We start from the raw sequence: 23,289 nt of genomic DNA, 5'->3' as shown, positions 1-23,289 counted from the left end.
ACTTGAGCCACAGCGTCACTTCTGGCTTTTTCCTTTTTGCTTATGTGGTGCTGAGGAATCGAATCCAGGGCCTCAGGCATGCAAGGCAAGTGCTCTACCACTGAGCCACCTTCCCAGCCCCTGGGAATCTTTTTTTTTTTAAAAAAGGAACTCAGGTGATTTTCAACTTCAGGACAATTGCTGAACCATATTAAGACAAAAATAAAAGTCTCTCTACAGGGATACAGCTTCCAAAATGCCCAACTTACTAAACATTATTTCAACCAACCAAATTATTGTAACTCTCCTGGCTATCTAGTCTACAAAACTTGAAAGCAAAAAATTCAGATTTCAATTTTTAGTCAATCTATTGTAACTGAGAAAGATGTATCAGAATGCACTAGGAGTCAGCTATTTATATTATCACCAAGAAATACTTCCAGAACCTGGCCCAGCATAAAGGGTTTATGTGTCAGTTATAATAATAAAATCAATCCTTATCTAATCTAAAACATAAAATGTCTGAAGGTATATTAAGCATAGTATAATCTATGTTAAAATGAATGGTCATGCCTTCCAAGCACATTCTTTTAATAGTAACTTTGTTCTTATCAAGAGGTGATATTCTCCCAGCTCTTGAATCTGGACTTCTATTTTGGGTCCTTACTGAGGCAAAAGAATGCAGAAGTGAAATTACCTTTTGTAATTCAGAACACAGGCATAAGAAACTTGGTAGTTTTCATCCTTACCTCTCAGAACACTCTCACTACCAAGTACAGACACACAGTCCTTAGTAACCTCAATGATGTGAGACCACATATGGAGACAGAGTCCTCCTCATGAAGTCCCAGTGAGTGAGGCCCACCTAGACCTTCCAACTTCAGTCCTATATCTAAACAAATCTAGGCAAGGCCAACTGAAAAATATCTAACCAGGCACAATGAAATGGCAAATCATGAGAAAGAGAAAGTTGTAGATTCTAAGTTTTGACTGTTTATTAAACAATAATATTTAATTGAGACCATGACATACAAAGCAATCAGGAATCACTTTTTCAAACACAAAACAAGTATGTATGTATATATATGTATATATACACATGCACACACACACATATGATTTGGGTTATTTTCTGAGAATACAATCTACACAGTTGAACAACATGAAGAAAACAACTTTAAAGTCCTGAGAATCTGATTCAAAATTTAACCTTTTAAAAATCACTAAAATTATTCTTAAGTGTCAGTGATATTGTTACACTCATAAAACTAATCACAAGAACATAATAGCTTTTAGGATTTTTCATGTGTGTGTGATAGAGAGCAGGTGTAAATTCCTCTACCACAATCTAATTATCTGTCCATAAACCATTTTGGATAACCACTGAATTATAGTGATTTCCCATCAAACTTAATAGGCTTATATTCATGTGATGAGTGTGGAAGGCACTGATGTCAGGGAAAACAGCATCGAGTTATGTACTCATACCCTTTGGCAATTAGGAAATGTTAAAGTGCTTGAAAGACAGACATAACAATGATAATGATCTTCAGAGAGAATCTGTAACCTATACAAGTACCAACAAAGTTATCTAGAAGTTAAAATTTTGCATTGTTAAAATTCATAGATTTGCATTGTTGAGGCTTATTTTGCATATTGCATAGTTCTCTATTTGCTATATCATAGTTTTGCATTGCTGCTGCACTGAGAAGCTTTAAAGTACTTCTACCTTCAGTGGCAGAAAAAAAAGTTAGAGAGCATTATTCTAATCATTTCTACACATGAGAAATTTAAGTCAACATCCCCTCTATCCAGGATCACCACCTTCTTTCAGTACTCAGTTCAATGACACAGCTGGTAAGTGCATAGACCCTAGAGATGAGCAGCGTTCATTAGGTGTATCATATCATGGAAAGAACGAAAAATCATCTGAACTAGCTTTTCTGCATCGGTCTCTGGACAAGATTTCCAGGCTGTACAAGCCACAACAAACCTGTGAAGTACAAATGAAAAAGTGAGGAGTGATGATACATTAGGTTCAAAATCTGGAGGGCGGATAGAACTAGCCAGTACCTTTATTTTATCCAGCTGTTCAGACATGAACTGTGATTCCTGATGATGTTAGGTATATGTCACCTGACATAGCTAAAAGTGATATAATATGTATACAAAATGCTATGGAACCCCAACTCACTAGATGGCTAGAGCCTAAGAACAAAATGGAACAAAAAATAACCCAAGAGGCTTCTGGAACAAGGTGTCTTACTGTGTTCAAAATAGAACAACAGCAGCAAAATCACCTTCCTTCCTAAAATGTGCTTTCCGAATAAATTAGAAGATGAAATTCATGTTTTTAATATAATTTGAACTTTTTTAAAGGGAAGGAATTAAAACGCAAAAGATAGTGACAGGTAAGTGGTAGGATAAAACTATTTCTAAAAGAACCAGAGAGACACTGACCTGGTACAGTGTTCTACCATGACAAGATTTTTGGATAGAGAATCCTGTATCTGACAAGTGAGAAAATCTGCTGAAGTAAATGGGAGAAGTCTGGCTTCCCTGAGCTCAAGGAAGAAATAGTGTCACTATTTTTTGCTTTTTAAGCATGTACAAAACATCACACTTGACTCTACCCTGACCTGCCTCCAAAACCTCCTCCCTTAATATTCTCCATCTGAGTAAATGCCCCCATCATAAACAGCAATCTACCAGCATACTGGTTCTAATTCCAAAGGATATCTCAAACCTTCCACTTCCTTCCACCTTCTTTATCAACATTGTTCAAGTCATCCTCACCCCTACTTTCTGCTGTGGTCTGATATGGGTTAATGCCCTCCTTTTAACTCATAAAGCAATTTCAGCCCTACTGTCAGTGTTGAGATTTGGTGGAATCTTATATATAAGATCTTATATTCCACCAAATCTCAACACTGACAGTAGGGATGAAAAAAATATATCTATATATTATATGTATTTATTATTTATATTATATATGTATTATATATTATATATATTATTGGAAAGATACTGTACTGAGGGATTACATTTATATAACAAAGGTAGTGGGTACATTTCCTATCAAGCATTGCTACCCCTCCTTTGTTTTTTCTCTACCATCCCTTTCCCTCCCTACATTCCCACCTCCTCCCTCCCCCACCCAAGTTGTAAAGTTTTCAACATAGTGTCTTGTACATCTCATTGTTACAATTGGTCAAACTGTATCCTTGTTTCAGCATTTTGTCATTTCCCTTACTCTCCCCAAATCAGAAAAATGTATATACAAGATGCAGGACACTAGAATCAATACAGTGACAACAGGGGTTATACCATGGGGGAAGAACATACAAAAGAAGCAAAAAAAATCACATAGTAAATAAAAAACAACAGCGACAAAGAACAACTTTTTATGTCCCTATCTTGGAGTTCATTTCACTTAGCATCATCTTATATGGTCTTATGTACATAGCTTTTGACCTTTTCTGCTTGTCTGGTAAGATTATCATAGACATATACTAGTTATTGCAAATAAGGGAAACCATGGGATCTATGTTTCTTTGGGTCTGGCTTACTTCACTTAATATAATTTTTTCCAAGTCTTTCCATTTCCTAACAAATGGGGCAGTGTCATTCTTTCTGGTGGAGGCGCATAATCATATTTTACACACACACACACACACACACACACACACACACACACACACACACACACACACACACACACACACACATTTTCTTGAGCCATTCCTCTACTAAGGGGCATCGGGGCTGGTTCCTTTAAGAGATGTTTAGGATAAAAGGGATTAATGCCATTCTCAAATGTTTTCATAAAGTAAGACCACCCCTTGCACGTTCCTCATGTTCCCCCTAGCCTTTCCATTCCTGCCACAAGGTGAAGCCACATGAGGCCCTCAATAAATGTGGAATGACCTAGGACTTCACAGACTACAGAACTCTGAGCTAATGTAACCTCTTTCCTTTATAATTCACCAAGTTTCAGATATTCCTTTATGTCAACAAAATACAAAGAAAGACCCTTCCTAATTCCTTCAATTTATTTTTCTCCATGCTTCTGCACTGTCTCTTCACTTTCTTGTTCAAGGATGGTGCTTTACCACTTAGGCCACAGCTCCACTTCCAGCTTTTTGGTGTCTAATTGAAGATAAGAGTCTCACAGATGTTCTTGTCTGGGCTGGCTTCCAACTAACTATAAGCCTCAGATCTCAAGCTAGTATATATAGCTAGTATAACAGGAATTAGCCACCATCACCTGGCTTTCCAGGTCTTTCTTATCCCAGGACTGAATATTTATGTTCAACCAGTTATTCTGAAAACAATTGTTGTCTGCCTCATATTTACAAAGTTGAGGATATAACCAAACTTTGTTCTTATGGAATTTATTTTCTAGGAATGAAAAATATATATTATACCTGCAAACTTTTATGTAAATTGTAAATCTACACACATAAACATATTAGTAAAGGAAAAGCAGAAAGTATGTGTAAGGGAGATAAAGTACTATTTTTGATAGCCACACGAGGCCTCTCAAATGAGATGACAATGAACATATATCTGTATGAAGAAGTGATAACTGGATGTGTGTCAAGGAAGAGAACACAATGCAGAGGAAATTAACTAACAGTGAATGCCTTGAGAAGGGAGCTTACTTGGAACAAGAAGGCCAGTGTGGCTACAGGAAATGAGTAGGTAAACTGTAGAACATAAAGACTAAGAGCCTGAGAACTAGACTGCACAGATCTTATAGGACTTTGGATTTTACTCTAAATGAAATGGGAAGGTCATGGGAAATGAGCTATAGTTTGACAACAATGGGACTTCAGTGGTTAATAAGGAAACACAGGTGGAAGCAAGGAACCTGATGAATAGATTGAAAGAAGATGGTGCCTTGGGTGGTAGCACTGGACTTGGTAAGTAAGCAGCAGTCAGATTCAACAGCTGTTTTCTTGTTTAACATTATTAATTCACTTATCTTTAACATCTCAGTTTTATTCTTCAGAGATATCCCTAACCACATTGAATGAAGCCCTGCTTCACCTAGCAGTTGACCTCTATTAGCACAATTTGCTTATTTCTCACACGGCACTGTTTAAAGTTGCATTTGCTTATTTGTTTGCTTTTGATTATCTCTAAGTAGAAAATAAAAAATATAAAAAGGAATATCTTGTCTGTCTTTTGTTCTTAGTACCCAAAACAATATCTGACACATTGTAAGACCCACTAAATAGTTCCTGAAAGAGCAAACAGAAGTTTTACTGTAGGGATATTAAAAGTAGAGTTTTCTAACATCTTTTCTGTTAAATTACATTCACTGGTTTCTTATACAAGTTTAAGTGTAAATTTTATATACACATAATTTTTGTAACATTATCTATATACATATATGTATATATATATGTATATATACATATATGTGTATATATGTATGCATATATATATACATATATGTATATACATACATATACATATTGCTTGTTTGGAAAAATCTTAGCTACTTGAATTAAACAGATCTTCCAAATATTACCACTTTTATTGGATATGAGCTCATGGAGACTATCTAATATTAATATAATATAGTATGTTGTTGTATAGTATTAACTACATATAACTACTGATAACATGAACTATGACTAGATCTAATTGAGATATGCTCTAAATGTGAAAAACATACTGAAATTTCAAGCTTTCACATGAAAAAAGAGAATGCAAGTATTTTTACCAATCAATTTTAATGTTGATTACATGTTTAAGTACTATTATTCCTTTTACATATGTTGTGTTAAATAAAACAAATTAAAATTTTTAACGAGTAGAAGCTGGGCTCTGGCCTATAATCCTATCTATTTAGGAGGCTGAGATCTGAAGATCATGGTTCCAAGCCAGCCCAGGCAGAAAAGTCCATGAGACTCTTACCTCCAATAAACTACTGGAAGGGACACCCCGGCTCAAGTGGTAAAGCACTAGCCTTGAGCACAAAGAGGGTTAGACACAGTGCCCAAGGCCCTAAGGACTGGCAAAAGCCCTAGGACTGGCAAAAAAAGGATGAGTTTTCTAGAAATCAGAGAGCCAAAGTATATGATGTGGCCTGAACTCATATCACTGTATAGAACACAAAATTATCATGGGACATACTGGAATGCTTACTAATGCTCTACAAATGACTTAGTTCTGACTCTTCATTTGAAAAAACTAAGATCTATCTCCAGTCTTTAACATTTAGCTTTAATGGGTGTACTGAGGTGTACCAGGTGAGCACCATGGGAATTCATAATCCAAGGGTTCAGAGGCCATCAGTAATAAGTACTGCCTGTAAAATACTCAACATGGAGCCTGATAACATTTTGAAAAGGTGCCGAATGTAAAATCTTTAAGGGGAAAGTATAAAAACAACACACAAGCAACTAATATATGTGCCTCATACTACCATTTCAGCTCTCTGTGCTGCAGCTGAATGACCTCCAAGCCCACCGCTGTCTTCAGCCTGCAGGTGCAGAGCACCCAGACACGGCAGGCCAAGTATATGTACAAATTTTAACTGAACTTGCTATAAAATAGCTTGTACATGACAAACATGATAAAGAAGGCACTGATTTGGAGGATGAGGACATGATCAGTGAAGTAACTTGAAACAACAATAACAAAATCCCTTAAAACAAAAAAACTGGGCTAAGTATCTCAAAAGCGGGATTGAGATATAGAAATATACAAGAAATGCCTATGTAGTGAAAAAATAGTTACTGATGCAACAAGCAGCAAATGACTACATAATCAGAGTCATACCATAAGAAAAATATTCAAATAACAAATGGGATATTTTACCTGTCATCTCTGATGTGGTAGAAAAATCCATATCCATTGTGTACCATGGGAACCACCACTCCTTGGACTCGTAGATAACCAACCAGACTCGTTGAGAGAACAAAATTTCCACCTCCTCCACTGTATGGCACCAAGAAAGATGTTTGATTAAGCCTAAAGAGTCTTGTAGTGTTTCTCTTCTTTATTTTTATTTTTGGTTGGTTGCGGGACTTGAACTCAGAGCCTGAGCACTGGGCTTTCTTGCTCAAGGCTAGCATTCTACCACTTTGAGTCACAGCCCCACTTCTGGTTTTATGGTGGTTAATCATAGCTAAGAGTCTCACAAACTTTCTTGCCTGGATTGGCTTCAAACCACAATTGTCAGATCTCAGCCTCCTGAGTAGCTAGGATCATAGGAATGAGCCACCAGCGTTTGGCTCCTCTTAAGTTTTTAAAAAAGTTTTTCTTCACATGTCAGTTTATGAGTAAAATGCATCTTTTAACATTCAGAAAAACGGATCCTGATTGTTATAAGTTACAAAATGTTACACTACTGCTACCTTCTAGAGAAAAGTGGATCCTTAAAAAGTTCTGGAACAGGGAGGCCTTCCTCTTTGGCTATGAGAAGAAGCCCTAAAAGGTGCCGGTCAAATCCTGCAGTGAAACCACAAATCTAAAGTTAGAAAACAATCTTCAATTCAAAAGAGTTTTTAAAAGTCATAATAATTCCAACACAAGTACCTTTTCCAGCTGAGCAATCTTTCATCATTTTATCATGCTTTGCAAATGCTTTTAACATGTTCTGTCGTTGCTCAACAAGCTGTGTTAAAAAAAAAAAAGAATAAACAGGATGAGATACTATCAATCAAGAAATCAAGTTTTCAAAACAACTAATATAAAACCAAATTAAACAAAAAAAACTCCTGAATTTGTTGAAATCAGAATTTTGGTAATCTGGAAGAGAAACAGTTTCTAGGTAGAACTAAAGCCCAGGCTTCTGTCTTTCCCTAATAGCTCCATTGCCAGGCAGGAACCAGTGGCTCACACCTGAAATCCTAGCTAATCAGGAGGCGGAGATCAAACGATCAGAGTTTGAAGCCAACCTGGGCAGGGAAGCCCATGAAACTCTTATCTCCAATTAACCACAAGAAACCAACAGTGGCACTGTAGCTCAAAGTAGTACAGCACTAGCATTGAGTAAAAGAGCTCAGGAATAGCACCCAGGCCCATAGTTCAAGCCCTACCACAACTGACAAAAAAAAAAAAAAGTTCCATTGCCTTTTCTTCATATTAGCCCTGGTTTTTTTATTACTTCTCTCCTGGGATAGGGAAATAGGAACTTGTAAGTGACATTAATACAAAAACAGTAACTACTGTGATTTGAAAGTGAAAGCATAAGCATAACTAAAAAAATGACAATCAAGAATTTCTACGAAAATAAAATAAATACACACATATATAATGTTTAACTAAACTAAAAAAAAACAAAAGAAGAAATACACTATTTTCTAATTACCTAACAACATACATCACATACATACCTTTTCTGGTTCTAGGGATTTGAGACAAGACTAGAATCTGTCATGTCAAAAACATTCTAGCACATGAGAATAAGTTTCCCTTCAAAAGCATGGTGGGAGAATTCTGGCAGCATTTTACTGAAATATTCACAGTGAAGACACTTGCTTAGAAAATGGCACAAACTAGGCCTCTCTTCTGGTCCATGTTTCTTAGTTTTTTCTCAGTGCACATCTTACTGGCAAATGTACAGATGCTTTGAACATTTCAGAGAAAAATGCTTTTAAGTAATTTTAATGACCCAGGAGAACTAAAGCAAAGAAGTTAATTATCTTCATTCCTTCATTCCTCTAAGATAATTAAACAAATCCTACCAATCCTGCCAGTCCTTTCCCAATACTCACACTGGCAGAAGGGTCCTGCATGGACTGACACCAGCTGACGGCCTCTACAGTGCATGACCTCACCGTCTCTGTGCGGCCATGATAAAAGAACCTTGTCATGGCTGTTTCATAGCAGCAACCAGGCCTATAAAAACAATATGCCAGGTGTATCATAAATAAGAAAATGCTTTAATGTTATGAAAAATACAGCTATTTAATAAAGCTAACTTTGCTCAGAAACTAAGCCGTGCAATTCAAACTACAGTTAAGACTTGTAAAAAAAAAAAAAAGGCTATTTTCAAAACCATCTAATAATAATGGACTATTTCAAACAGCATTAGGTTATATATAATGAAGTGTGTGGTAGTCAGTCTCCAAGATAACCATGAATAAGCCACATTTCTTGCTATTTATGCTCCGGTACACGCTTAGTATAGACTAGATTGAGTGACTTGCTTCTAAAGGAAAGAATATAGAGACAAAGTGATGAAATATCATGTTTGAAATCAGGCTCAAAAAGAGCTGTGTTCCTGCTACTGCCTTGCTCTAATGAAAGCCAGTGCTATGCTGGGAACTACCCTGTGGAGAGGCCCAGGTGACAACCTGTGCATGAACCTGGACACAGATCCTGCCTAAGAGAGCTTGCAGATGAAAACACTGCCCTGGCCAACATTCTGACCACATACCATGAGACAAATACCCAGCTAAACTGCACTCAGATCACTGATCTGTAGAAAATGTTCATAACAAGTATTATAGTCTAAGCCACTCAGTTTTAGGGTGATTTGTCATCCAGAAATAGATTACACAGAGGTCGAGGCCTTTGCTTTTTCATATAGAACACAGATGAACAAAATTAAGTAGAAGCATTAAGTTCCCCAGAGGGATTTCTGTTTTCTCAGCTGATGAGTGACACATAATTTTAGATACAAAGTGCTCTCAGTTTCCCAGTGGTTAAATCATGACGTGGCGTAGAGTGAGGCTGAATGTTCTGAGTGAAGCACTAGGAAGCTCACATATTGCTGAGCCTCACTGGTTTAATATCTCTACGTCAATGTCCTCTCCAAGCGTGAAGAAAGCGTTAATAAAAGTTTTGAACAGCGCTAAAGTAACCTTCTTCTTAAAAACATAAAACACAACAAACACTCAGACTAGCAGGGCAGAGAGTCTCAGCTACTGGGAAGGCTAAGGCTGGAGGACTGCTTGAGCCCAGGATTTTAAGACTACCCCTAGCTTGGGCAAGACCTTGTCGCAAAATACAGAAAGAAAAAAAAATTAAAACTAAAATTAAAAGCAGTCAAAGTGAATGATAAAGCATCATCATGTGTAAATAATGAATCTGGGCAACAACCATGAATGATTCCTCAAAGCGCTCAGAGAAGAAGCTGAGCCTGGCCCATCTGCATTCTAGCACTCACTGAAGCTGAGGCAGGAGCATCAGGGTTACTTTAGTGTAGGAGCTCACAACCAACCTACATAACATGATGAGATCCCTCCCCAAATGAAATGAAAAATATAAAGTAACGAATAAGATCAAAAACAACATAACGAAAATGCAGGGAGAAAAATTCATAATGGATGCTAGCTGATAATTATGAAACATAAAACATTGGCCATTGATTTATTGTCATAAAAATAACAAAAGAAAGAACTGATTCTTTTCTCTTTTTTTGGCAGTCGTGGGGCCTAAACTCAGGGCCTGGGTGCTGTATCTGAGCTTTTATGCTCAAGGATAGCACTCTATCAATTTGAGCCTCAGCTCCACTTAGGGTTCTCTGCTGGTTAATTGGAGATAAAACTCTCACGTCACGGGGGGCACTTTCCTACCTGGGCTGGCTTTGAACTGTGATCCTCAGATCTCAGCCTCCTGAGTAGCTAGGATTACAGGTATAAGCCACCAGTGCTAGGCTGACTCTGATTCTTAATTCTCTAACTATTTGTTTACAGAAAATACAAGGAGACTGTGGAGCTAGTCAGGAAAACTCTATAGCATGAATGACCTAGTTTCTCCATCAAACAAAATACTAAAGTAAGGGAAAGGGTTATTAAAGTGATGGAGTGGGTGAGAGACTTAGGATACATACTAATTAAATACAACTAGTGAAAATAGATACTATGTGAAATTTCTCAAGGTAGCTATGCTAGGCTATCTTGTAGCAAAATAATCCTACTGGCAAGAAGAACAGGAGAAAAATTGGGTTGAAAGTTTTTCAGAACTGTCAGGAAGTCAGGACTTGAAGACTAAGATCTGGAGAGAACAAACCTTGAAGTGAGGTAACTTATGTAATGCTAGTTCCCCTGCCTCAGGAATCTGATGTTTCATAAAATGTATGAGCAGAAAGTTTGCATACTAAACAGAAATTTACTGATGAGTGACAAAGAAACCGAACAGCGTTTTCAATAGTTTTATTAGGCTTGTGAAACCACACTGAAGTTTGAGGCTAACAAGGAAGCCAGGATGTGAGAAGTCAAGATCTCAACTCAAAAGGCAAATCCAGAAATCTGAGGCTAATAGCTTGTCTCTCTTCTCTTGAGGTATTTTCTTATTGATAAGTAGTACAGGCTAAAAGGTGAAGAAACCAAGGAGAAAGAGGCTGCTTAGAAGCACAGCAGATAACTGAAGCAGTCAGTAGCCGTTCAAAGGAGATAGAAATCAAGAATTTGGGCACGCGCCAATGGATCGCATTTGTAATTCTAGCTACTCCAGAGGCTGGAATTCAGAGGATCATGGTTTGAAGGTACTCAGAGCAGAAAAGTGTGTGAATTCAAATCTCCAAAAAGCACGCTGACTTATTAATATGTTAATTTTCATGTAGCACTATTCATGACAGTTAAAAAAACAGGAACAGGCCTGGGCATTTTGGCTCATGCCTATCTTCTCAGCACAAAGGAGGTGTTTTCAATTTGTTTAAAGAACATGTACCATAATGTACATTTTTTAACATTGTCAAAATGGTTGGTCACATGTGGTGATGCTTATCTGTAGTAACTGCTACTCAGAGGTGGATCTGGGGAAGATGGCAGATCAAGGGCAGCCTGGGGAAAAAAAGTTGTTGAAATTCTTATCTCAATCAACCAGCTGGGCATGGTGGCATGCATTTGCAATCTAAGATAAATGGGGAGCAAAGGAAGGAAAATATGTTCTGAAGTAAACGCTGGGGGAAAAAAAACCCTATCTAAAACCTGATTGAAACAAACAAGACCCAGTGTGTATGATTATGTGGTAGACTACCTGTGTAGCAAGTGTGAGACCTTGAGTAAAAATCCCAATGCCACCAAAAAAGTAATTAAAACATCAAATTTTATGTTATACAGAGTTTATCACAATAAAACATAAGATTATGTAAATATATTGAAAATGCATTGTAGAGTGTGTAACACCTGTAGAAGTAAAATGTCTGACAACATGAAGACTGGTTGAAGGAAATTAGAAACATTTAAGTTTCTTACATTATATTTGTAGTGGAAATACATAAAAATAATGATAAGTTAAAGGTACATTTTCTAAACCCTAATATAATTTTTTTAATTAAAAAAAAATCCAGGTGCCAGTGACTCATGCCTGTAATCCTAACTACTCAGGAAACTGAGATCTAAGGATCATGGTTCAAAGCCAGCTTAAGCAGGGAAGTCTGTGAGACTTTTTAACTCCACTAAAGTATCAAAAACAGCTAGAAGTAGAACTGTGGCTCTAGTGGTAGAGTGCTAGCCTTGAGCAAAAGAAGCTCCAGGACATCACCCAAGCCCTGAGTTCAAGCTGAGTATAAACAGGACTGGCACATTAAAAAAAAAAAAAAAGGAAAGAAAGAGAAAAAGTATAGCTCAAAGTGAATATAAAATGAAACAAAACCCACTTTAATATCAAAGGAAGATTTAAAAATAGATTATGAGAAAATAGCAATATGGTGGCTTAAACCCACCTTTATTGGTAATTATAATACATGTAAATGTCTAACTATCCCACCCAGATCTTCTCAGACTGTACAAAAGATCAAAAGGATCCACTTCTGCCTAGAATGAAGAAAGGTACAATAAGCTTCTCTTTTCCAAAAATGGGTAAAGACTGGACAATCTATAAAATCATAGCTTTTTATGAACCTATAAACAAGTTGCAAGAAAACCAAACAATCTGAATTACACTGACTCGTAAGCCATTCTCTTTAAAAAAAAAAAAAAACATTTTAAGATACCATGTGGTCCAGGTACCAGTGGTTCATGCCTACAATCTTAACTACTCAGGAAGCTGACATCTGATTTGAAGCCAGCCAGGGTAGTAAAGTCCAAAGTCCCAGAGACAAGATCTTATCTCCAAATAATAAGCAAAACAGCCAGAAGTGCAGCTGTGGCTCAAGTGGTGAAATGGAGCTCAGGGAAAGTGCTTAGGCAGAGTTCAAGCCCCCTGACAGAATACCAAGTAAATATTGTGGTAATTTTTAAGAGGCAAATCGATGAAACTGGTGCAACTGGACTCTAACATACTACTGACGGAAGCACAAAGAAAAAAAAAATACTGCTGATTGGAGCACTAGGGGAAAAAAGTGAGCAAGAAGGAAGCAACAATGCTTGATAAGAAATGTACTCATTACCTTGCCCACATAATTGGCAACCCTCTGTACGATATTTTCACAATAAAAAAAAAAAGCGAGCAAGAATACTAGGGGGGTTTGGATGGAATTGCTATGAGAGATACGCATATACCCTAGCACCACAACATTACAAAAATGGGAAATGAATAGGCCTCACCGTCCATGGAGCCTGTAATAGGCTAGCTGAAGTGCCAGCTGAATAAATGTATCAGGGTGAAGCATCTTCTTCTTGGTTAACCTTTTGCCAAAAGATGTGAAGGCATATGCTGCAATTTGTAGATCAGATGCCTGATAAACAGGATAGGAACAGTGAAAAAAATCATCCCAGAACATCCCAAAGAAATGGAAATAGTATTTGAATTAAAGAAACTGTTGGACGGCATTAAAAATATTAAAGCCATTCCTAGTAAAATGTCTTGTGCTATACCATGATTGAGTAATAGCTACATTTTTCCATGTGGTCAGTAAAAAAGCATTACTATTGAAGAGAAAAGGGGAAAAATCTACCTCTTTGAAATACTGGGCTTTTGCTTGGCTGATGTCAGTTAGTATTTTCTCATCCACAGTGAACACAAGCTCCTCTGGAAGTGGTATATCCCGTTCTTTCTCTACACCCTAAAAATAGAGAGGATTTAAAACCTTGTATCTATAAAAATATTATGGGGGGAAAAAAGGATGAAATATTTGTTGCTGACATACCTTCCATCTTCCTTCAGTCTCTAAAATTTTCTCATCCACATAATAGGCAATGTGCACCATAACCATTGCATCAAAAGGGGCATGCTAAAATGAAAGCCCATGATATATTGAGTATTTGGGTCAAAACTTGAGCCACTATTTTCTTTGAACTTCTTTAGGTAAAGTAGGCCACTATGTGAGTATAGAAAGGATAATCATTCTGTGTATATATCTACAAGAATGACTAGATGTGGCAGAAATAATTCTCAAAATTTAAGGAAAGTGGGGATGATGGGCTCTGAATCAAGGTGTGATAGGTTTGGTGGTTATATTTGTCCTTAATTTTTCCATGTTCCTTTGGTGACAGTGACATCAGATAGTTCCTTCTAGGTTATTATCTTCACTTTACATTAAACTATTATCATTGACAAACTGAATATGACACTGCTAACTTTGGAGGGAAAGAAGGAAAAGCTTGAGAGACACGTGTCCAGATTCAGGGGTAGAAATTAACTGTTTTAACTGTAACCCAACACTAAGGCTCTGCTGTTCTGTGTAACAGACCAATGGAGCTTACAAGTACACTTGGCTGTTACCAATTGGGTAATAGCCACACACATGGCAGGCTCTTGAGGGAAGGAAGTATGTATAAGATGAACAAGCAGTTCATCCATCTGTAAGCAACAAGCACACATAACAAGAATAGGAGGTCACTGGCAAACCTATGATTTCACAAAGATTTTCATATATTACCATGTGTATTGTTTTATTTAAGACAGCACTACCCATTTCTATTTTATTGGAGCCCGTAAAAAAGAGCAAGAAGGATGTTAGTATCTTTGTTGTGGACAGGCCCAAGAGACATTAAGGGAAGAATGCAGACACAGATAACTACCTTATACAGGATCCTTTCTGGGACTGGAGAGAGAACAAATCAGACTAAGAAAAGCAAGGTGAATCAAATAGGGAGTAGAAAAGAAGAAAATTGAGGCAATTAGTGAAAAATCTTGTAGATTTGAAGGAAAAGTAAAAACAAAAACAAAAATTCAAAAATGTTCTAGTACAAGCTGGGTGCTGGTAGCTCATGCCTATAATCCCAGCTACTCAGGAGGCTGAGATCTGAGTATCACAGTTCAAACCAGCCCTGGCAGGAAAGTCCATGAGATTCTTATCTCCAATTAAGCACCAGAAAACTGGAAGTGGCACTGTGGCTCAAAGTGGTACAGCACTAGCCTTGAGCTGAAAGCGCTCAGAACAGTGCCCAGGCCCAGAGTTCAAGCCCCACAACTGACAAAAAAAAAGTTCTAATACAACCTTTTACTGTCACTCCTAGGAACCACTTTTAACACCTTCTTACCTACCAGTTCACCTACTTGTGAAATAACAGCTACTTTATTACTCTCCTGGCAACTAACAGTCCCCTGGGTAATGGGTTGAATGAGGCAGTTTCTTCTGCCCTCTAAGTTCCAAGGTTCTACATATGATAGAGACCAGACAAATGAGAGCATCTGATGTCCAGGAACAAGTCAATCAGAACCAGTAAGAATTATTTCCGTACTTTTTCTAGAACCCTTAGAAAAAAAGAAGCTGGCTATTTCCAGAGGGACTGATATTCTAGGAGAGGTATGAAGATAAGAAAATTGTAGTTTCAACAATCACATTGGGTATTCTATCAAAACAAAGCCAAAGAATGTCAAAAAATGGGGAAAGAGAGAATACTAATTTGGAACCTAGAAATCAGCTTCAAGTATACACCTACACCAAGTATCTTCCCAATCTAATGCCAGACTAAATTTCTATCACTTAAAATGGAATATCTAATGATAAGTAAAACCGCTGAACAGGGTTGGGCTGTAGCTCAGAGGCAGAGGGCGTGGGTAACTCACGGAGGCACAGAGTGCAATGTCGGTACTAAGGAAACAAAACTAAACCAATAGCAACAGAATAAAACATTACATCCCTTTTCTCCCTTTTTCTTTGTTTAGAGTGCCTAAATGGAAGACAGGACTAGCTAAAATAATGGAAACAAAACAAAAGAGAAATTTTTAAAAAGTTGTTTTATATTTCACGAAGGTCAAAAGGGATAGCAATTCCCTTCCTTTCCCCCATCCCTTTAATCTTCATAGGCTAGTGTCCCAAAGATTATGTGTCACTTTAGGAAAACTGTTACCTAGCTACTAGGAAAAGCTGTAAACCTAGAAGTATGTCTGTATACATTTCCCTATGCATAGGGAATATATACACAATGGCATAAAACATCTTTTAAAATACAGATAACAGGTTCTTAGCAATTATAATACATAAAAATTACATGAAAATTAACTTTGCCTATGCTCATTCACAATTAGACCCAAATACTCCATTAGTAAAGGAAATCAGGTTATAGGATTTGTCACCCCAGCATACTGTTGGATCTCCAATGAGAAGTCTTTCAAGTACCTAAAATACTGGAGATGGAATTTCTCAGATTTCTACCTGCACTGGCATCAAGCCTTGATCCTCTGAGCTCAGGCTCCTGAGTAGCAAGGATTACAGGCAAAAGTTACCTTAAGCTAAGTAGAATGATAGTTACATTAATAAAGGGAAAGTTTTAAAAAAAAATCATAGTTTACTTACATCACAATTAGACCCAAATACTCCATTAGTAAAGGAAATCAGGTTATAGGATTTGTCACCCCAGCGTACTGTTGGATCTCCAATGAGAAGTCTTTCAAGTACCTAAAATATATTTTATTTTTCCAAATTAAAAGGGACTTTCACAATGCTTTGTAAATATTAAACATTAAAGTTAAACACATGTACTTCCTTTCAAGTCAACCAAATTTAATAAAGTAATAGTAATACTCGAGATAAAAAATTCGGGCCCTGATTTCAGCTATTTCTCAAGTTTCAAGAAAATCCAACCAAGAAATAGAATTCTCATGCATTGTTTATGGATGTACAGGATACACAGTTGAAAATAGCAGACTTTCTAGTTTAGATATAAAAGAAGTCTTGTTATGCTTAGTCACTAAAAAAAGTGTCTTAACAATTCATAACCCACTAAACTTTACCCTTTAGACTGCAAATTTTGGCCCATTGATGAGTTATGAAATTAAGGTACTGAATCACAATCAACATTCTTTACAAATTATAAAATGGGAGGGAAATAATAGAGTATATCATAGACAGAAAAAGTAGTTACTTGGTTTTTTATTACTGTTTTGTGCCAGTCCTGGGGCTTGAGCTCAGTACCTGGGAACTATCCCTGAAATCTTTTGCTCAAAGATAGCACTCTACCACTTGAGCCACAGTTCTACTTCCAATTTTTGGTGATTAACTGAAGATAAGAATCTCATGGAGTTTCTTGTATAATTATTGTTTTTTGAAACTTTTATTATATGTGTGGATAAGCATGTTTATGTAAGTATACATAGTGGGCTGTGAACTAATGGTATTTCGAAGTATAAACGATGGTCCAAAAAGGTTGAATAGATTGGGAATGTGGCTTAGTGGTAGAATGCTTGCTTAGCATGCATGAAGCCCTGGGTTTGATTCCTCAGTATCACATAAACAGAAAAAGCCAGAAGTGGCGCTGTGGCTCAACTGGTGAAGTGCTACCTTGAGCAACAGTGCCCAGGCCCCGAGTTCAAGCCAGAGAGGACTGGCCAAAAAAAAAAAAAAAAAAGTTTGAGTAACATTGCATTGAAATATGTTCTTCCTTAAAAATTACAACTTTGTTGGGGGGGGGGGGTAGGGAGGGCGAGAGGATTGGGTGGGGGCGGGAGGGGGGAGGATGGGAAGGGATGGGAAGGGGAAACAAAGGAGGAGGCTACAATGCTTCATAAGAAATGTACTTATTATCTTGCCAATGTAATTTAACCCCTCTGTACAGTATTTTCCACAATAAAATAAAAAGAATTAGTGTGGTAATATACTCCCTCCCACCTCTCTTCCCCCTCCTCCCCCCACACATACACACACAAAACCACTAAAAATCTTGCTGTCTAGCTACAAATTTATTTACTTATTTAGTACTGTTACTGAATCTTGCTCTTGTTTGGCTTTTTAACTCACATCTATCCTACCACCTGAGCCACAAGTCCACTTTTGGCTCTTTTTAGGTTAACTAGAGTTAAGAATCTCTCCAGTTTGCTTTGTGGCCTTGGGATGATATCTTTCATTCTCAGATCTCTGCCTTTGAAGTAGCTAGGATTACAGGTGTTAGTCACTGGTGTCTGGAGCTACAAAATTTTTAATCCTAAATTATTTGTCCTATCAACATTTTATATTGATGACTATATTGTGAAATAGTTTTAGTGTTTTTAGAAAATGATGAGCTTTCTAATACAATGACTACCTTTTATTTCTCAGGAAATGAAAACAGTACTTTGGGGTGGAAAGGGAACATCATATACCCTTAAATTCACTAAAGTCAATGTGTTCGGTAAACCAATGACAAATAAATTACTTACAAGGGTAATATAATTCTCAGGACAAATCCTCTCAACTAGTCAAGACAGAGTAGTGTGGGTTATAAGTAGGTTCTTATGTCACTCTGGGAGATTAATTTACCCCAGTGACAGGTGTAAATAGTCTATGAATGTAGTGAGTGAAATGAGTGGGGGCCCAGACATGTGATAATGCAAACCACCACCATACTTCTCTAAGTGAGGTTCAAAACAGATCTAAATAGCTTTAAACCATGTGTCAAAAATTTACAATGCACCATGGAAGTATAAGATTTGCCACATGCGTATTTCATAGCTGAGAAAAATTCTAAGAGCCTGATAATAAAAAGAGAAAAAACAATTATCTCACTTTCATTTACATCCTCCAGAAAAGGAGGCAACAGAAAAAGTTACCTGAGAATAATCTTCCGGTGTAACATAAGGACTACCATCCTCTATGGAATATACCAATAAACTGCTCTGAATCTTTTCTAACAAAGTCAAGTTTTCTGGATCAAGACTAATCAGATACTCTCGTGCCTAAAGAGCAAGGAGATAATATAATTAAATATTATACCTTAAATACAGTTATCCACAAAGTAATAAAGAGTCAGAGATCAAGTTTATTAAGAATAACATAGTGCTAAAGCCTGAGCCATCATGGTAGTACTGTGTAACCCATCCTGTACTATGAAGGGGAAGGTGGCTGTGGCACTGGGTCATTGGGGGTCATAAATCATGGCGGGGGTTTGACTTGAACCCAAAGAGTGAGCCATGCCCCTGTATTTGGGCTGCTGGGAAGAGGGAAGACTGCAGCAGCAGTGTTCTACAGGCTGATATGTCATCTAAAAACTAGTCCAGCCCAACAAGACAATGACCCACACCTTCCATGCCAGTCAGAAACTACCAGGACATCACTGGAATTGAGAAGGCTGATCGTTTTTAGAAATGGCCAACTTGAAAGCAAGGTAAAAGTCAAGTAAGAACAGCTGATGAAACATGGTCATGGCAAACCCAGAGGATACCAGACACCTAGAGGCTCAAATTGTTGCTTCAACCCTCAATACCTGCAATTATGAATAACACATTCAAAAATATAGAAAGGACAAAGCCCACAAATGCTCTCTGCTGATAAACATGGGCCAGAGGAAAAAGATGCTTCATAAGACCAAATATGACACCTTTGAGAAGTGAGGGAGTGAGGGTTGAGTACACCTTTCCCCTTCTACATGACAGAAAGCCCACTGCTGATTCATGACCAAGAAGGCTCTGTGCATCTGGGTTTTCCAGCAGCTACAAAAGCTTAAGGAGCAAGCAAGCCAGCAAGAAAGGAAGAAAATAAATATTACCTTAGCCCATCGAGTTCGCTCTTCAGTAGTTAATGCTGCTACTCCAGGACCATTGGGTTCACTATGGCACTTCTTATAGATATACGTCAGTTGTCTTATGGAAGATCAAAGAGGGTTCAAAAGGAGCACAGGACCACAGAGGTCTTCAACAGGTCATGATACTGATTAATACTTAAGTTTATGACATATTATCCCAAGAAATACATTGTAACATCAATAGAATGCGGTATATCCAGATAATTACCCAGCTATAACCAAGGAATATTCATGCTACAACACAAATGAACCTTGTAAACATACTAAATGACACATTAAGTAACAGTAATTTACAGAGATGAGAGAAACCGGAGGAGGAGAAGCATGAGAAGAGAGAATCACAGAAAGACAATAATCTTTGGAAGCTCTGGATTTGAAAACAAAAATAAATTATTTCCATACATTTTAATCAACATTACAGAAATATACAAGCTACACAAAGACCCTAAGGGAGTTTATTCTTGTGGTCTGCAGAGGGGAAAGGAAAAAGGAAATTAGGAAACCACTGACCCTGAAGTGATGTATAAAAGGGACAAAGAGCAATCTGCCAAGCACACAAGACAAGAGAGAGCATTCCAAATAGAAAGCATCAGTATGATCAAAAGTCAGAGATAATCTGACATTGGGAAGAGACTGCAAGTAGAGTAAAGAGGCAGGAGCAGAGCATGCACAAGAAGCCAGGAATATAGGAAGGAAAGAAACAGGGTAAGAAGTGGGCCTAGGAACACAACATTTATATTTGAGTTCTTGTTATCCTTTGAGAAACAGGAATAGAGAATTATTTCTCTATTCCTGAAAAAATTAAGGAACAACAACAAAGAAGCAAATGCAGAAAAATACCTGAGAAGCTCTGGTGGGGTGATCAAACCTCCTTCATGCATTATATCAAAAGCAAATGCTCGGCCTCGACACAACACAACAATGTGAACTGGAGAATAACCTTCAGTCTCTGGAAAAAGAAACAGAAAACACAAGGCTCAGATCTCCTAAAGTTAAATGAGAATAAAGCTACACACTGCCACTGGCAAGAAACAAATATTCCTCTAATGTTTGATTTTCATAGGTCATGGAAACAAAAACAACTAGGGAAAAAGAAGGACAAGAAGTTGATCAATGAGTTACATATTAGATCAGAATAAGTTCTGATATGCTATGGCACAGTAGGGTGATTGTAAATAGTGACTGATATATACAGTATTTATGTAAGTATACTGTATATATCAAATAGTTAAGAAACATGTATTTTGAATGTTTTGCCATATAGAAATGACAGAAGTTTGGGGAGATGGATATATGTAACCTGATTTCACAAATATGCATTACTGAAATGTGGCATTATCCAGGAATCTTCGAATCTCCATGTCAAGTGATAACCATCTTTTACTACAGAACCTAATATATTTGCAGTTCCAGGGACCAGGAAGTAGACATCTTTAGGGGTTAATTATTTTGCCTATTAGAAATAGTCTGGTAAATATAAAGATGGACATGTTCTCTCTGATAGGTAGAAACTAGATCTAAAATACACTGGTATATGATAAATTATATAGGATTCTAGATACACACAGTGAAACAAAGAAACACAAAGATACAATGCCTATATACTTCTTCATATTAACATAAAATTATATATATATATATATATATATAAACTAACTCCAAGATATGCAAACAAGAGACTTCTCTTTAAAGTTTTTTTTTATTTTTTCATGATTCTGTTTTCTTTTCCTTATGTATGGTGTATTCAAGTGTATATCTTCAGGAGGGCAGGGGGAGGGTACAGCACTTGAAGGGGAAACGGGTAAAAAAGTGCAGCAGTGGAACTTGCTGAACACTGATGCAAGTGAATTATACAAACTGGTGGGTGGAGACAGGAGGGAGAGACTGGGAGAGAGTGAAGGAAGAGAAGTCACTGCAGGAAAGGAAATGAACTCATTACCTGTCTCATAATTGTAATGCTTCTGTACATCACCTCTATAATAACAATAAAGTAAATTAATTTTTAAAAATGTAAAGAAGAAGGTCAATGAAGAGCTTATGCAGGACAGCCATATTCTATTTCTGTTTTGTATTTATTAAGAACATGAAAAAGCTCACTATCTGAGAATGAGGAGAAAGACACAGAAACAGTCATCTTTTAAGCAGTGGAAACAACAAACTGACAAAAGAGAGTAGCATGGTAGGTGTGTTGGGCCCATTTGAGGATTGACTGAAATCAACAGGTGAGATTTCTTTCCCCACTCTGACTAGGTGTTAGGGGAGTCATATTTTATATGACTGAATTTTAAAATGTTAAAGCTTTCTTGGATTAGAAAGGGGAAGGAGGCAAAGATTTTAACCTTTGTGTGTGTGTCCTGAGGCTTGAACTTAGTGGCTGGGCACTGTCCCTAAGTTTCTTTTACTCAAGGCTAGTGCTCTACCATGTTAGCCACAGCTCTACTTCCAACTTTTTGGGGGTAGTTTACTGGAGATAAGAATGTCTCAAGGACTTTTCTACCCAGCATGGCTTTAAATCGTGATCCTCAAATCTTGGCCTCCAGAGTAGCTAAGATTACAGGCATGAGCCACCTCGCCTGGTGATTTTAATCCTTTTAGTATTTGCAATAGGCTTTTATTTCCTCTGAGGTCCAAGTGTGTCTATTTTTGCAATAAAAAGGATGGAGAAGAGCCCAATCGGTGTTTTCTGTGTTGTCATACAACGTGGGAGTTGAAGGGCAGGGTCATCTAGTGAGGCAGTGAGTAGTAAATTTTTAGAGTCTCTTGTTTTGTTTAGAGTAGTTACAATGATTTATTCTTGTCAGTATTATTCTTCCTTGGAGAGGGGAGGAAAGTTGGCCTGTCAAAATGCCAGGGTCAGGACGGAGCCAGAGCTACTGAGAAAGTTCAGCATCACTCTTCTCTAGTATTGCTTTTTCTCCTAACTTTAAATGACTGATTAAAAAATTTTACTTTGTATACAAGGGAGGGATTACAGTTGATAAGATGTATTATTCAGGATAATTCAAATAAGAAATGAGGGTAGAAAAGAATTGTGTAGACTAGTAATTCAACTCTTCGATGAATATTTTAAGCTGTAGTAAATGGTACTACCTAAGCATCCAGTTTGTGTTGAATCAAGTAGGACAGTTCCGTAAATCTATTCTCACACATTACAAACATCTAAACTAGGAAGAAAAAAGTTCACAGAAAGCCTTTAATTTGTCAAAGGCAAACTCTTCAAATTGTATCTTCCTCAGTAATATATGTTACAGCAAAACATCAAAATTCCAATACTTTTACTAAGAGACTCCTCATGTTTTTACTCACCAGTCCGAAAATAATTCACAATCGAGTCTCTAGTAATTCCTGGAATCTTGCAGGTAGAAAATAGCATTCGGAATTGATTCATATCTAGGGGAGTATTTCCAACCTTATGAACAGGCACTTTTTCTCTATTAAAAAAAAGTATTTTGAGTAAGAAGTTATCTTTAAGCTTATAAATCAAAAAATCACAATTGTTTTATTTTTCCCCAAGTAA

General features: G+C 37.2%; 1 protein-coding gene across 3 annotated transcripts in view; it reads right to left on the bottom strand.

Annotated features, from left to right (window-relative positions):
• Positions 1-958: 958 nt before the first annotated feature.
• Positions 959-23,289, bottom strand: part of Crot (carnitine O-octanoyltransferase) — a 32,022-nt gene continuing 9,691 nt past the window's right edge. For all 3 annotated transcript variants that reach the window (XM_069996386.1, XM_069996387.1, XM_069996388.1), the window contains 13 exons: positions 23,079-23,203; positions 20,613-20,721; positions 19,737-19,830; positions 18,802-18,927; positions 16,574-16,675; positions 13,979-14,062; positions 13,787-13,894; positions 13,437-13,567; positions 8,715-8,838; positions 7,534-7,612; positions 7,353-7,446; positions 6,814-6,933; positions 959-1,972 (listed from right to left, as the gene is read on the bottom strand). In XM_069996386.1, the coding sequence (XP_069852487.1) occupies positions 1,852-1,972; positions 6,814-6,933; positions 7,353-7,446; positions 7,534-7,612; positions 8,715-8,838; positions 13,437-13,567; positions 13,787-13,894; positions 13,979-14,062; positions 16,574-16,675; positions 18,802-18,927; positions 19,737-19,830; positions 20,613-20,721; positions 23,079-23,203 (1,417 nt within the window). In that variant the 3' untranslated portion in view covers positions 959-1,851. The remainder of the gene's footprint in view (positions 1,973-6,813; positions 6,934-7,352; positions 7,447-7,533; positions 7,613-8,714; positions 8,839-13,436; positions 13,568-13,786; positions 13,895-13,978; positions 14,063-16,573; positions 16,676-18,801; positions 18,928-19,736; positions 19,831-20,612; positions 20,722-23,078; positions 23,204-23,289) is intronic.

This window comes from Dipodomys merriami, unplaced genomic scaffold, assembly GCF_024711535.1.
Source record: "Dipodomys merriami isolate MVZ:Mamm:240054 unplaced genomic scaffold, mDipMer1.0.p SCAF_5, whole genome shotgun sequence".
Taxonomy (NCBI): Eukaryota; Metazoa; Chordata; class Mammalia; order Rodentia; family Heteromyidae; genus Dipodomys; species Dipodomys merriami.
Note: the sequence above shows the minus strand (reverse complement) of the source record. Positions and strands in the feature narration are given on the sequence as shown.